Source organism: Coturnix japonica, chromosome 1, assembly GCF_054131305.1.
Source record: "Coturnix japonica strain WE chromosome 1, WE-NBRP24, whole genome shotgun sequence".
Taxonomy (NCBI): domain Eukaryota; kingdom Metazoa; phylum Chordata; class Aves; order Galliformes; family Phasianidae; genus Coturnix; species Coturnix japonica.
This window is the reverse complement of record NC_140663.1, coordinates 96870275-96886481: the sequence shown is the minus strand read 5'-3', so window position 1 is coordinate 96886481 and position 16207 is coordinate 96870275. Positions and strand designations below refer to the sequence as shown.

The 16207-nt window shown below is 45.0% G+C and overlaps 1 protein-coding gene across 1 annotated transcript; it reads left to right on the top strand.

The window, feature by feature from the left end:
* The first annotated feature begins 13691 nt into the window (after positions 1-13691).
* On the top strand, positions 13692-14604 carry C1H21orf140 (chromosome 1 C21orf140 homolog). Its single transcript, XM_015882036.3, has one exon. It carries the CDS (start codon positions 13707-13709, stop codon positions 14466-14468), a length of 762 nt encoding a protein of 253 aa, XP_015737522.2. The 5' UTR covers positions 13692-13706; the 3' UTR covers positions 14469-14604.
* The last annotated feature ends 1603 nt before the right edge of the window (positions 14605-16207 follow it).

The window sequence follows — 16207 nt, the reverse complement described above, 5'->3', positions numbered from 1 at the left end:
AGTGTTTTGCAGTGCAGCACCTGGATGCCAAGGTAAAACCACAGTAAGAGCACGGACAATTGTTGGGCAAGCTAACTGGCAGTGAATCCATCTAGAAGCTGCTCACAGAGATCAACAGCCATGCTAAAACACCAGACCTATTGCCCAGCTCTCCTTCTGAAACAGCCAGGATCAAGGGCACTAGGAGCATCACAGCCACACCGGTGGCACCAGCTCTTCCTTCTTTCCTCCAGATCTAGGCAAACTTATTCCCTCTCATCCTTCCTTCAATGAGAAGAGAAACAAGCTGAGTAATACCCTGCATGCTCTTTATTTACCCTCTTTCTTTATCCATAGGAGAAGTTGGTGCTTCTGGGGATCATCAGAGAACTCATTAGCCTGTTAAAATTAATAATAATAATAATAATAAAGTAGAAAATGGATGTTTGCAACCTGGCTGTGGTTTTATTAGATGTGTTTGTGTCTTTATTACATGTTACAGTTTCCACTCAACAAGGAGAGCGAGCACACGCCTACTGCAGGGAGCAGACCAGTGTATTCCGGTCAGTACCTTGCCGCATGGATGCATACTCCTTGCCTCATCTGAGAAAACATGTTTAAGCCCTAGAGCAGGTGTTTCAGGCTAATGTATTATATCTGGAACTCTTCAGGGGAGGGGGAAGAGGAAATGAGCAATTACAGTGGCTGGGACAACATGGGGTAACCTGTCAAACTGCCTGGCCTGCTGCTGTTGTGTGTGTGCCTGGGTGCCTCTCTAAATCATAGCCTGACACAAATGCATCTCCTCGACCAACACTTCTTTCTTCCATTTTTTGGGACTTTAGGTACACATTCTTGTTGGTAGTTATCAGCTGCCCAGCTAATGGCTTTAGAAATGTCCAACTCAGGATCAGAGAAAGGCCACAAAAATGGTCCAGGGGATGGAACAACTCCCTTAGGAAGACAGGCTAAGAGCTGGGGCTGTTCAGCCTGAAGAAGGCTCTTGGGAGACCTGACAGTGGTCTTTTAGTGTCTAAAGGGGAGATGTAAGGAAGAAGGGGACAGGCTCTTTAGCAGGGTCTGTTGTGATAGGATAAGGAGAAATGGTTTCAAGCTATCAGCATTCACCTCAGGTGGTGCTGGTCTTCAGCACTATTCGGTTTAACCTGATCTAGCTCTCCTCATATGGAGAGGGCACTGCTTATCTTCCTTTCCCACCAGCAGCAAGTAGCCACCGCTGCGGGCTGGCTTGGGTTGTCCCAGGGTGATGTTGTCTTCAGCAAGAGCTCCTTAATGTGTAGCCTGTGGTGGAAACAGGATGTGAAGCACAGGATGGGAGTGGCAATTACTTTTATTGCTGTCCTGAAGGTGATACTATTCAAATCATATTACTGTGTGTTTTGGGCGGGAGCCAGAAACGTGAACATTGGACCACAATAAATGTGGATTTTTTTTGCTTCCCAGGTGCAGGACTTTACTGCCTGTAGGTGAGTTGTAGGCAGCAAGACCTAGATGTGGTTCTGGTACAACCAGGTCCTGAAGCGGTTGCAACTGCATGAAGACTGCGCGTGAAATAAGTGATAACGCAGCAGTACTGTGAGATGCCTTGTTCTGAAGCACACTCTGTGCTGAGAGGATGGGTCCCGGCAGCTTTCAGTGTCTCCCAGCAATGTGCAGCACTCAGATAGCATTAGGAAATGAAACTTCCTGGCAAGGGAAGGGTCTGAGGAGGGTGGGAGAGCACCAAAGATTGTGGAGGTCTTCTGCATTAGAGTATGGAGAAATCTAAAAGCACTTAGGATGATCAGACAATAAATGCTGGAAAAGCCACCAAAAGGGATGAAAGTAAATGTACAACTGGGAACCTAAACTTCACTGCCTGAGACTTATCAGCAGAATCACGGACTTGAAAAGTGGGCCCATGAGAACCCAGTGAGGTTCAAAAAGGTCAAGCACAAATTGTTGCACTTAGAGCTGGGCAATGATAGATATGAGTACAGACTGTATATGAGCAGGGCTGCAACAGTGTTTTGCAGAAACGGGGGTTCAGATGAGCTCTTTCTCACACCTACACTTGGGCATGGAGAGAAAGAGATCACCAGAAAGACAGTCTTAGCCCAAGGCCTGTTATTGCAATAGCAAAATGAAAGCTCTGGCTCATCTTCAGCTGCAGAAACTTGGGCAATGCAATCTGTGGCTTGCTGCAACCTGTGCAAGTCTGTATGTACTGCCTTGAGATGAGTCCATTACCTGCACCTCCCACCCTCAAACTCTGCATCTACCAGGAAGACAGGATGACTTGGCCACCAACAAGTAAGCTGGAAAAAGGACATAGATGGCTGCCCTGCTCATCCATGGTACTTGAAAAGATTCTTCTACATAAAATAACTCTGTACTCCTAACAAATCCTCCTCAGCTTTTGCCTAACTCTCTGCAGATTCAACATAGTGCTCCTCCAGTACTGGTTCCTCTTGGTGCTGCAGCAATACATCAGCTTCCTGGGCACTGTGCTTCTTGGCCTTTCCCTGAGACACATCAGGACCCTCTGGCCTCCAAGGAGGATTGTTGCGGAATGGGCACATCTCAACTTCCCTGTCTTGAGGGTGGTTCATTCCTGAAGTAAATTCATGTTGGTTTGTTTCTGCCAGGGCATGACCCAGATTTCTGGGGAGGGGAAGTCATAGGGCTTGTGTGCGAGGTATCATGTGGGGATGAGATCCTCAGTACCCCAATGTCCTCAATGACCAGTGCAGTTCTGTTGCTCATCTTAGATCCAGACATTCCTTTATCCCACTTCCTCCCAGACAGGCAGGTCACCTTGGCTCAACAGGAAATATTGCTTGAAGACATGATCCACATTATATACCACAGGGATGACAGCGTGGAAAATAAGCTAGCACGATGCAGAGGAAAGTGTGCAGTGGAGTTGCATCAAGTCCAAAGCTCCCCTGGGCTTGTACAGGTGCTTCAATTGCACATTGAATCTTCCATTCCTGACTCATTCCCAGTCATGGCAGTCTTGATAATGTACTTCCAGGTGTCCTCAGATGCTGGAAGCTCGGAGCACAGAGACTATTTCAATTTTCACCAGTCACTGAATCGGCCTCTGGGAGTTTGATTCTCACTGTAGAGCTGGTGACACTAAAATGCCATAAAAATTCAAAAATATGACTAGAATAGCCTTACTAATTCATATTATTTTCTTATGCTTTCTTTAAAGATAATGAAATTTGAGTGACAAGGGGATCAGATCCTCAGCTGATATGCCTTAGCTTATCTGGGGGTCCATATGCCTTCACTGCTACCAAATTAATACTTCCAGCCTTGTTGTTTTGTTTGTGCTCCAAACCTATTCCTTTTCCCTTCATTCCTTTTAGAAAGAATGGTGCTATCTGGTGTCAGCACAGACTTTTAGGTCTGTAGGTGGAGGAAGGAAGATGTCACCTGTGCAGGTGCTGAGTGCTTGTTCCTAATGAAGGAACAAGTTTGTATACATGCCCACCTCTTGCCATCTGCACCACAGTGGGATCCAGCACTCCCGTCCTTCTCCTCACCTAAACATCTAGTCTACTTCAACACCTTTGTTGTCTTTATAGAGAATTGTACCTGAATTCTTCCTGCAAGTGACATGATATCCTTGCTGTCCTGTCTTGGGAAGGACAAGAAGGGATCATACATCCTTTGCCCTGGTATGATGGATGAGGGGTGTCTGTCTTACAGCACTTTTACTGCTGACACTAATCATAGTCACTAGAAAGCGAGACCTTCTGGAGGATAAACTGTGCTAAGGGATGGACTCATTAGCCTTTGGGACTACCTTTCTCTCCCAATTAGCAGGTAAGCTCCAAACACAGTACCGGGGGTGAAGTAAACCCACCTTTGGTGTAGATTTGAGCCTGTCCCACTCACAGTCCCATATTGTTGAGGGGATCAGATGGATGTAATCACCAATGGAGATGTTATCAGTGTTTATATGTTTCCATTTGGTTTTGTTTCCAAGAAGAAGGGCCATCAAATGCTGCTCCATGTTCTAGCTTGAGAGAGAGGTCGGGACACAGCCAGCACACATCTGCAGCTCAGCCTGATGCAGGGCAAGACAAACATCCCTGTGGGTGTTTTGTGTTCTTCACTATGTTTTGTTCTACGGAGAGATCATGACTTTGGACCAGAAGTGCCCTCAGTGCCATGTTTCACTTCTGGAGCTGGCAGTTATCTGGATAACAGCTCCCACAGTCTGGCAGCAAAGCAGGTAATACATGGATGAGGGGAAGCACAGGAAGGAGCTCATCCCAGCCTTACTTCTTGGAGCCTTTAGATCTCTTTTTCCCCAACTAGTAGCTCCCTGCTTCTGATTATCTTCCTATTTCTGGCTCTGTCTTTGTTAGCCAAAGGTACAGCTCATCTAACAAGCTGCTGATACGTTCAAAGCACTGTGTTTGATCCAGAGAAGATTAAACATGAAAAAACCAATAGTTTGAACTGAGTTCTGCAGCAAGATTTATGAAGCTAACTGCAATTTAATAGCAATAACTAACTGCTGCTGCCCGCTGAAGGCAGATATACTCTGCTGTCATGGGGTCTTTCTTACCATTGCCTTTAACATTCCTGTTCCCTCCCATATTTTGGCATGGAAGGAAATTCAGCCTACTTTAGCATGAGCTTAACTCTTCCAAGAAGTGCCTTCACTTTTGTTCTGGTCATACAAAGCAACCCAGTGACAGAAGTCTCTGGCCCCCATCACAAAGCCTGAATTAAATCTGCAATGTTGTAAGCTGTGGCTGGTGGTGTATGTTGATCTTAGAGGGGGACTTGATTGCTAAGGGGCATAGCTTGTGCTGTTTTGCCAGTTGGAGGGTGGATGACTGGAAATGACTGGAATAAAACACTCCTGCCCAGCTGGCAGAACAGGATATAGGAGGCTGCAGCAGGAGGATGCAATATGAAAGATAGCAAGGTTGCTTCATCCAGCATCCTCTTTCCTATTCCCATCTACTTTCTTTCCCCATCCTTTCACCAGGAGGGTAGAGCAGGAAGAACAGGGATGTAGGTGTGCGCTACAAGCAGACATAACTACACAGCCTCTTCCCTCTGGCGTGGTGAGGTGGCATAAGCCAAACACATTTGGGAGGGGGGTGGGGGGTAGCAGGTACAGAGCTGTTTTCCTTCCCACTCCTGCCAGATTTTAAAATGACAGACCTATGACGAATAACTGAAAATCACCCCAGGCCCACATCTACAGTTACACGGGTTCTGTCTAGCAGCAAGCACCTGCCTCAAAGTCTTCATGCTTTATTGTGGCCCATACTGAGACAACTGAGTCCTGGTCAACATTACCCGCACTCTCTGCAAGATGAGGTACAGGTACACAGATAGGCAGTTGCCTTGAGCCCCTACATCCTACAAGCCTTCTATGCACACAGTATCCTGTTACCACATTACTTTGTTGACACTCCCTCATGCATAATGTGTCCGTGATTACTTGCCAGAGGCAAGAAGCAGAAGCCACTCCTCTCCTCTGCTCCTTAAATAGTTAAATGCTTTGGTCAACTGGGAGCAAGCCTGACATCTGGAAGAGGTGCTGCTCCCAGGACTGAGCAAAGGCTGCATGTAAGTAAGCTGTCTGGGCAGGTACAATGTTCCATAGCTGTTGTTTTGATGTCCTCTGTGTAGTGATAAATAGGCACTGCTTGAAATTTGATTTCTCAAGTATTCTGGGTACACTCACTGGATCTTTTTTTCCCTTAAAACTCTGTCCTCTTCAAAACGAATAGGTTTATCACTTAAGATACTGGTTGTTTTTGGAAAAACTTTAGAAAATTAGCTAGATATGGCATAGTGCATGCAGTTCTCGCAGTGTTTTTGTATCTTTTTGTATGTTCGTGTATGTGGGGAGAGGAGAAGTTTAAGCCCATGTATGTGTATGTGCATTTTTGTGCACGGATTTATGCCTGCTTACGAGACAGGTGACAGAAGCCTGTATATACAGTTGGTATGTGTGGATCAAAACTTTCCACACAAACAGAAAATGGTCAAAATGAAAAATAATGCAGCCTTTAAGGTGTGGAAAAGCAGTAGGGAGAGGAATGGATAGAAAGGGAATGAGTCCCACCATGGAAAGAAAGGCAGATTTCTATCCTTGGTCCTAATTCAAGGTTGGGAAGGAGATACAGATGTTTGAGGTCTTGGGGAGTGCTGATGAGCAGAGGCTTTAAGGGTATATGGATCTGCAGACCAGGTACACAGCACGAGACCTGTTTTCTCTCTCCTACAGGCCTGGTGTGGCACAACCACAGACACAAATCCTTCACTAGCCACCACCAAAGGCAGATCCTACTCTAGGTTTCCTCTTTCTCATTTTTGGGTCAATACTCAGGTTCTGTTTTTTCTGTGGTGCTGCAGTTGTGCTTGGCCCCCACTGTCTGCTGGTTAAAAATCCCCGCTGTACGGCGTGCTTGGCCTGGGGAGAATTTGGTGGCCATTAAAGCAAGCGGGCAACTTTCTGCCCTTTCAGCTCGTTATGTCATTTGCCTCAGGCCTCTCATTATTGTTTTCTGAGGGTAGGTACCTGCCGTGTTGTTTTATTCTGTTGTATTTTGTACAGGAAGAAAAAACATTACAACACGTAAATGCATCCCCCACACAAGTTTTCTGTACATGCAGGATTTTACTGTGCTGAGGTGGCACATGGCTCAGTGATACCCTTCCTTGTAGACACTTGAAGTGCCAATCCAACGTTTAATTAGCTTCATTTCTTGAGAGCTCAAAGAACGGTATTGTTGGGTGCCACAGTACAAAAAAAGGACACACAAAACTATTAGAAAGAGTCCAAGGGAGGGCTATAAAGGTGGTAAGAGGACTGGAAAGGAAAAGAGCAGCTGAGGCCCCTCGGTGTGTTCAGCCCAGAGCAAAGGAGCTGAGGGGGAGGCCTGATGGAGGCTGCAGCTCCTCAGAGCGAGCAGAGGGGCAGTGCTGAGCTCTGCTCTGTGTGACAGCAACAGAACGCAATCATACTGGAGTTCAACATGCATCTCGTTTTTGGATGGTGCTCTTGGAAGTTGGACTCAATCTTTATGGGAGCCAAGAGTCTCAGCTGCAGTCATAGAGAGTCCCTTTGTCACACACAGGAAGGGCCATTAGTATAACCCTGAGCTTTGGTCCTCTGCAGGTGTTGCAGTTCACCATGGCATTAGGTACAAAACTGAGGGCAACTGGCATAACAGAACAGGTTGAAGAGGCCCTGGCCACATCTCCACTTCTCACCCTGCAGTGGTAAATCTCCACCTGCCTCTGTGAGTGGGTCTGAGTGGGTCTCCTATAAACTTTTTGCTCAACTCATGGAACCGCCCACGGTAGTTATCTGGCTATTAATAGATTCCAGGAAGAGCAGTCACCTCCCAGCCAGCAAAGTAAACACCTTCATTAGAAGATAATAGTTACGAAGAGGAGGAAACCTAACCAGGAATAGCTATTTAAATAATCCAGGATGTTCAAGCAATTGCAGACACCCAATCAGTTCTTCAGTGCTCAGGTGACCGGCTCATCCTAGCCAGATGGAGAGGAAATGCCTTCCTTCCTTGAGTCAGGAACACTGACCATCCCAGTACAAGGCGCAAGGACAAAAGGTCCACTGCCACCAGTGCCCACTCTGGAGAGAGCAACCAGGATGAGAAAAGAAAGGAGGTTGCCAGGTGGGAACCTAGGCCATGAGATTTTCCATGGGTAACGTTCTAGAGTTCATCAGAGAATTTCCAGAGCATTTTATTCTGCTATTCACATCCAGCTCTTTAAATGATTGAATGAGATTTATGGAAATGGTCCAGTCTTCAAGTATTGTAAGTCCCCAGAGTTCTAGAGTTGCAGTTTGTTCAGACCCTTTGCAACAGAAGGGCTTAGTAGGTCAGCCAGTGCTGGCTGCAAAGTAATGAAAAGAGAAATAAGGAAAGTAAATGACTTAAAATTAGTGGAAGTTACATATTTGGGATAAAACTCCTGGCTTCTATTTACAGCAGGGAAAAACCTTATGGGCAGATTTTCACAAAGCTCTTCCAAGATTAACATACGCTTCTCAAAAAGAAGAAGAAAGAAAGAAATGACTGTTATTTGGATGTGGTGTTGAGAAATGGAGTCAAAATTTTAGATTTTTGAAAATAGAATTTCTTCATGATTTGCACAGATGCAATATATTAAGTCATTCTTGTGCTGCAGATTACTTTTAAGAAGATCGTAAAGAAGTCAACCCTATGAAATGTGATTTGGCAGGAAATTATTTATCTCTCAAGTTTCCTTCTCAGCAAGATAACAAACTTATATCCGCTTGGTTTTATTTAGTTCATTGCAACAGCTCTTTTTCAGTTCAGCTTCTTTTACTGAGGATGATTTAATGTCTCTCTACTTGTGAGCCAGTGCTCTAACACCTTTGTGGCAATGTTTTTTGAATTATGGTGGTACCTAAGAGTGAGTCATCCCTTTTCCCCTGAGATAGCTGCTGGAACTGATAGTGTTATTCCTGAGTCCTGATTTTGATGTTACGTCACTAGCAACACAAAGTCAGCATACAGGAGTAGCACGTGCCCATGTACGTGCATGCACATCTTTCATGCAGGGGACAACAGTGCTTAATTCTCTTGATTCCTGTGTTAACTTCCCACTGACTTTCACAGTAGCTCTATGCGTGCAAGCTGTGCAGCCAGTAGATATCCGAGTGCAGATAGTTACACAACAGAGGAGGGGAACAATGTGCAAGACCTGTGCTTGCGGACACAAACATCAGGAGTGCTTTAATCAGCTGATTTGGTTTATTTGTTCTGTTTTGTTTAGATTTGCAGCCAGAGTGTAAAGGGAAAATGGCTTTCAGCAACCACACAAATGGCAGTTCGATCATGCCGAAATTATTCCATATGTATGTAGAGCAAAAGAAGACACTTCGATTCAACAACCACAGCAACCCAGCCCTGGAGATGCAGGAAGAGATAATGGCATCTTTCTACATCCTCATTATTGTTGGGTTTTTTGGTTTCCTTCTGTTTGTCATGATGCTCAGCAACATTGTTTCCAGCAAGCCTGAAAACTACATTGACTATCTCTATTCTGGAAAGCTTAATCCTCAGAGAAGCAAGGTGGAGCTTTCAGGAAAGGAGAGCAAAGACACTTTCGTTATCATCAACAGTGCTGCCTTAATGGATCTGCAAAAGCAGGACATCAAGTATATCACTGGACTGGAGGCAACGAGCACAGATGCAGTTCTGAGGAATGTATGAAACTTCTTTTTTATTGTTACTATTCTGTTGTGCATGAGGAGCTCCAATAAGGATATTTTTTCATTTATGGAAGTGAGAAAGGAGAAGCTGTGCCAGGGCAGATACAGACTGGTCGTGTGCAAGCTTCTCACATGATAACTGTGAAGGTTCCCAAGCACAACAAGCAACCTGTGCTATTTCAGCCCTGGTCCTTTGGAGGACAGGCTAGGAATGAAGTCCTTACTGGCCTACCTCCTTCATGGCTGCATTTATCGTGTGCTTTTCTAACTTCCCTCTCAGGAAAATGGAAGACTGTTGCTTGAAGCAGGGCATTCTTTTTAGTTGGGGCATTGCTGTTGTGCCTGTTTGCTGTTATTAAGGATTTATTTATTTGGGAGGTTGGAGCTGTCAGTGAACCCATTGGGTTTGTGCTCTGCAAGCAGAGAGAGCTGCAGCAGCCTCTGCATCCACACACACCACTGTGCTGGGCAGCCATGGAGCTAAGCCCATGCTCAGTCTTCTTGGAAAGGAGGTTACTTCAAGGACCTGGAAGCACACACAAAACTTGAACTTATTTCCTTGCTTGGCAGGCTTGGTCTGCAGTGGGTTTTTGACATTGGTCATGCATTTCTCAACAACGCTCTTCCTAGACATTGAATCTTTCCCATAGCCCAGGACAATGAGGTGGTCCAAGACATCCTGATGTCTCCCCAAAGCCTCCAGTACGACTTACCTTTCCAACATCAGGACTTAAGAGCCACAGCCTTAGGGCTGTGCTGCTGTTGCATCGGTAATCCCAGACTGATTCCTTCAGTCTAGCGCTGATCCCTTCAACATGAAATCCTTCAAGCCCCCAGCCTCTGCTGTTTCCTTTGGTGGTAGCCAGTAAGCAGGAGCCTGGCATGGCAGCTTGAGGGTTCTTTCTGCCTTGATGCTGGGACCAAGCCTCAGTAGGCACAAGAAGATGCTGATCCCAAGTCCTGCAGAGCCCTGGCACACAGGTGCTGAGGACAGTAGCTTTGGAGAGGCACTCATCAGCAGCAGATTTCAGCTTGCATTTACTGGTCCTTGCATTCATTGGAAAAGTCTCAGGGGTCTGGAAACTAGTAGTGAAAGTACACTGAGAACATGAGGGCATTTTGAAGCAAAAATCCTATTAATCCTGTGGGGGTGATGTTGCTGGTTCTACTCATACACCTTTGTGTATCCGTGTGTTTTTACTTTTTGTTATTATTAGGAAGTTTGGTACTCTAAAAAGCATTCCTTTCCTTTTCTCCTCTAATTTTTCTTCAGCAGGGTGTTACTAAAGCCATAGCTTCATGTTTGCTATTTTGTTTTTTTAATCATTTGCTGCCACAGTGTACTGTTATTATTGTGAGTTTGTTGCTACTTTTTGCCTGGAAATAATTTACTTCATGTGGCCCATATCCTTAAAGGGAATTTCCACAGCCTGATCTTGTAAGACAAATTTCAAGGCTGATGCTTCCAGCCGGTAGCCAAGATGAAATCCATACCACTCTCTTGGCTTTCCGCACTTCCTGCTTAAATTCCAGAGATTCAGCTTTCCAGTGCAGGCATCTCCTTTTTGGACAGGTGCATATTCTCCTCACACAGTACCTCCAGCAGTGACTAATTAGGCAGTTCTGTCAGTTTTGGTCCCCGTTACCTTTGGCTTCATCGCAGCGTCTGGTTTAATAGCTGCGTGCTTTGAACCATAATCTGCTATGTATGCTTACTGCTCTTGACAGCGCTTGGTAACCATGCTCCCATTACCACAACTTAGCTATTCAGATCTTAAAAATTAGAGGTGTTTTGAAGGTGGAAAAAGCACTTGCAGTTCCAGATTTGTTCCTTCTACTCAGCATGGGTGTTTTTCACAAGAAGGCAAACACTGCAGTCCATTTTGAAGAAAGATAAATAGCTGGCTGCTGCCAGCACTGAGAAGAGGCTTTAGCCTGGCTTCTTGCAGCAGTGACAATTTCTCCTGCTTTGTAGACTCAATTTATCTATTTTCCAGTCACAATGGTGTCAGCAAGCAGTATCAAATCCCTTTTTCCATGAGTGTTTGATAGAAGCTTCAGACATTCATCACTGCACAGAGTTCTGTGCAGTGAAGTTTCACCTCCTTCAGCAGTGGCCTCTGCCATGAAAACATGACAGGCTGATGCAAAGGAAGTGCCAGAATAGAGGGTGAACTCCAACTTGACGTTTGTCTCCCTAAAACTCAGCTTCTGGAAATTAATTTATTGCTAACGTATGGCTGTAGTGTTTATTGATATACTCTTGGGTTTCCCCTTGGGAGAGCCTGTTCCTGCTCACAATCATCTTCTCTTGCAATACATGATATTTCAGCCACATCTGCTAAAGAGGTTCAGCTGAAGATGCCCCATTCCTACACACTGCAGGCAATAGAGGGAGCTGTGCCTCTGATGCTAGCAATGGGGAAGTTCTAAGCTCAACCTTGGTGGAGAATCCCTAATGCAGAAAACTAAATTTCATCAGTTTTCACAAGGTGTCTCACAGTTCCTTGTGGGAATCCCCCAGCAGTTGTACTAAATCTGTTCTGAGAAATCTGGCACTGTTACTTGAGATACTGGCCCCATTTGTTTTCCAAAGTTTCTACCTTTCCCTGTGTTTCCATCCTTGGGCCATCACTGATTTTGGCAAGTACTTCTCTTATTGGCTCCATCATGGATCCAGAGCTAAAATGACATACTTCTGGAGATTCTCTTTTGATATCAGAAGCACTGCTTCGGTGTGAGACTTTAGCTGGTGCTCAGTATGCCATCAGGCAGCCACAAGTGAAAACAGATTATTTAAATTGGGAATGGCATATTAGTGGAAAATAGCAGCAGAAACACCTGCTGTTTGCCTAGCATCATACCCACCGCTGTTTGTATTTCATTATGTTCCATATTTCATGATGTTTTTATTCTGGATTTCAAAATAAAAGATTTGTGATGATTTTTAACTCGTGCAAATGTGATGGCTGGTAACCTAATGACATAATTACTACTGAAATGGGTAATTGGTGCGTAACCGATAATCGCTATCCTAATTGTTTCGTTAATAGGGACTTTGTTTGTGGGTAATTGGTAAATTTGTCACTTTGCTAAGCAGAACAATTAAGCTCTGTACAGCGCCCAGAAAGAGTGTGAAGAAAGGTGAGGCCTCCACCTTCTTTTGATGGGGAGCCGGAGGCCGCTGAGGCTGGACGCCCTGTGAAACAATCCACAGCCCACAGAGATGTGGGTTTGTGTCTTAGACTACCGCCTTCTGCCTGCTCTCCAAGTGTTTTTAATAGCATTGAGGTGCTGGGATTGTGAATAATTGTTTTTTAAAGCAGGTTAGCAGATGGGTTTCTGAGTTCATGATGGGAACAGAGTGGAACCCAGTTCTCAAATAATTCTTTTGAGCAGGAGGTGAGAGCAGTTCATCACTCCTGTCTCACTAAATGCCAGCAGCTAGCACTATCATTTGTATCTTTTTATCCACTAAGGCACAGACCAGTTTGTGAGGACTGATGGAAGCAGGGCTCAACAGAGTCACAGGCACAGTGGTGCCACCTGACAGGTTGGGAGGGACACAGTGTCCTGGGGCAGCAGCAAAAGGCAGAGCCACAGACCTTGTTCATCCTCCTAAGCAGAAAGGCTGGCCTGTCGCTCCTTCATCCATCTTGCTAAATCCTTTCATTGTCACATGAAAGCAAAAATAGCCTTTGTCCCTTAGCTTTTGACCCGATATTGCAAAAATACAAGAGCCTGGAGAGTCAGAAGAACACTTTCAGGACTGTTCTCTGTAGGGATCCTAATCTGAGGAAGATCAAACCCAATTTTCGCAGGCAACTGCAGTTATACCTTCATGTGTGGTCCAGTTGAGAGGATGACCATGCTTTTGAGACAAGCCTCCTGATGACTGCAGCTGTGCTTTGCTTTGCATCACGGAGCAGCCCAAGAGCACAGAAATCAGTTGGGCACCACAGCTTTCATTTCCTGGGGAGCCCACTGGGGACAGCAGAAAACTACTGCTTCTTGACCCTGTTTGGAGTTGGGACAGGTCACGCATGCTTCTTTCTGGGGGTAAACCCTTCATCTTTGTTGTTGCTGAACCCAGAAATAAGGCCAAACACCTCACAGCCATTTGTTCACTCTCCACCTTTGTGCACCAAATGAGAAGGTGAAAAGAATCTAAAAACCAGATTAGTTCTAAAAATACATCACCTTGAAGTGGTGTCTGAGGCATCAATAATTTCTTCCCCCTCCAAAGCCTGAAGATGTGCAGGTTGAACATGGTGGACCTCCCTTGGCTGGCTGCAGTGTTGAGCTCCAGGCACTCTATACCTGTTGCATACAAGACAGTGGCTTTATGATCTGCCACCAGGAAGTTCCGGAGCTGCTGCTGGATGGGTGTGACATCACAGGCACTATCAGGTCAACCACACACATTGTGAGCTCAGCAGCTTCCAACTCCTGTATCCCTTTGGAAGCCAACATGCAGCGCTTTGTAAACCCGCTTCTCAGGCACACAATTACTAGGGGATGCTTTGATGATGCTTCAAAGACACAGTGCTTGCAGTATTTAAGAGCTCTGAAGGCGCTGCAGCGTGATGGTTTCAACACTATCTTCTTAGGGGAAACAGATATTTCAGAAAGTCTTATAACAGGAGAAAAAATAGCTGAGGAGGGCAGGCTACGTTGGCCAGTATGGACAGTTGTTCATGCCGGCAGCAGCCAAGGGTGGGTGCCATGGAATTACAAACTGCTGTTAAGAAATGAACTGTTCAGTCAAAATCAGAATGGTGTCTTTCAGGAGCTTTGTGATTCTCTGACCACGTGCTATGGGAAATGCGTAATTGTGACAAGAGATAAAAGGCAGCTGATAGCTCTAGGGGCAAAGAACAACAAGGAGCAGGAGACGGGATTGCTGACTTCAGTCCCACCAGTAACCTACATGTCCAGCATCAAGTGTTGCCCTGAGACTGCTAGAGCCAATGGCCATGAGCTTCTTGCTGTGCCTCCATCTTACACCTACCTCTATCCAATGGATGTTGCCTGGTCTTCTCTGAAATGGTTTATTATAAACAACAGGAAGGACTTTGCCCTGAGATCTGTTGACTATACCCACTCCTACAGATGTATCCTCTTCAGTGATCTGATCATTAAAGGAATAGAGAAGATGACCCCAAACAAATGGAAGATAGTGATTAACAGAGTGAAGAAATGGGAAAACTACTACCTTGACTCACTTTCTTAAATGGTTCTGCCTATTTTCAGGCCTCAGATGCGCTTTGATACTGGTTCCTGCTCTGGTGATCCCTTTTGTTCAAAGGATTTAAACTTTAAAAAGCAATGTCAATTGTACCAATAAAAGAGATCGTTTTAAATCTGAATATCATATTCCAGATGTTTTCCAAGACTAGGCTGATATGTGCTACACTTGCACCAGGAAGTGACAGTTAATTTCTCTTATTACAAATAAATCACAGTATCATAGAACCATTAAGGTTGGAAAAGACCTCTGAGTTCACCTCCTCCAACCAACAATCCATCTCCATCATGCCCACTGACTATGTCCCCCAGTGCCGCATCCACATGATTCTTGAACACCTCTAGGGACAGTGACTGGTCCAGTGCCTCACCATTCCTTCTGAGAAGAAATTGTTCCTAATACCCAATGTGAACCTCCCCTCATGCAACTTGAGGCCATTCCCTCTCATCCTGTTACTGTTACCTGGGAGAAGAGGCCAACACCTGCCTCACCACTGTCTCTTTACAGGTGACTGTAAGGAGGTATAACATTTCCTCTGAGCCTCCTCCAGACTGAGCAAATCCATTTCCCTCAGCTGTTCCCCATCAGACTTGTGCTCCATATCCCTCATAGCTCCATTGCCCTTCCCTGGACATGCTCCAGAGCTTCAATGTCTTTCTTTAGCAAAAGGCCCCAGACTGAACACAGTACCTGAGATGCAGCCTCACCAGGTCTGAGTACAGGGGAATCACCTCCCTGCTCCTGCTGACCGCGCTATTTCTGATACAAACCAGGATGCCACTGATTTTCTTGGCCACTGGGGCACTCTGCTTGCTCATGTTCAGACAGGTATCAACTAACACCTCTAGATCCTTTTCCTCCATGAGAATGTGAAAAAAGCATGCCTAAGGCCCAGTCCTCTGTCATAGGAATCATAAGACCATGGCACAGTTGTGAATCTACTCCATTCTGAGAAAGTTTATACTGCAAAATTAATTCTGCATGTCAGACTTATCTTTGACACACATGGAAATGTAGCTCCAGAGCAGAGTATTGCTGGTCTGTGACTGAGCCAGACACCACAGATAATGGAAGGTTTATGAGACTTTCCCATAATACAGACATTCACCTGTTATCAGCTCATTAATTCATTATGTCTGGTGCCTTGCTTCTAACAATGCTCTGCAATAAACATTCCAATGACATGTAATCTTTTTTAAAAGGGAAGTTCCTTTCTGAAGCCTAACAATCAGTAGTTGGTTCAGGCTTTAAAGGATGAAGAGTTCAGTCTTTCAGAATAGAACATGGCATTCATCACTGGAGACTTTCTTTACTCCCGACATGGATTTGCTCGTTTAAATCCAGCTGGGCACTGAGATGTAAAGATTTATTTCAGAGTTGAGTTCAAAAGTTTATTTATGAGTGATGCAAAGTCATGTTTTCAGTGTGGTGCTTTTCAAGGTTATGGAATGCTTTCTCATCCCTATAAAGTAGCCCCCAGTTTACTTTGTCCATGTAGCCCTTCAATTTGTATGTCTTTATTTTGTACTTTTAAGACAGACAATGAAAACCAAGAAACATGAAAGAAATGTTATGATTCACAAGTTCACTAAAACGTTTCGATACACTGAGGGAAGTCTGTGCTGTTTTTCTCCTGTGTGTGGAAATCATCAAAATTGTAATTTTTGAGCACTGTAATTTGGTGTGGCAGAAAGATATCTCAAAAAAGAGGTCTCTACCTTCAG

Excerpts from the sequence above, each read along its gene's own strand:
- C1H21orf140 (XM_015882036.3), top strand. The coding sequence starts at position 13,707 with ATGCAGCGCTTTGTAAACCCGCTTCTCAGGCACACAATTACTAGGGGA.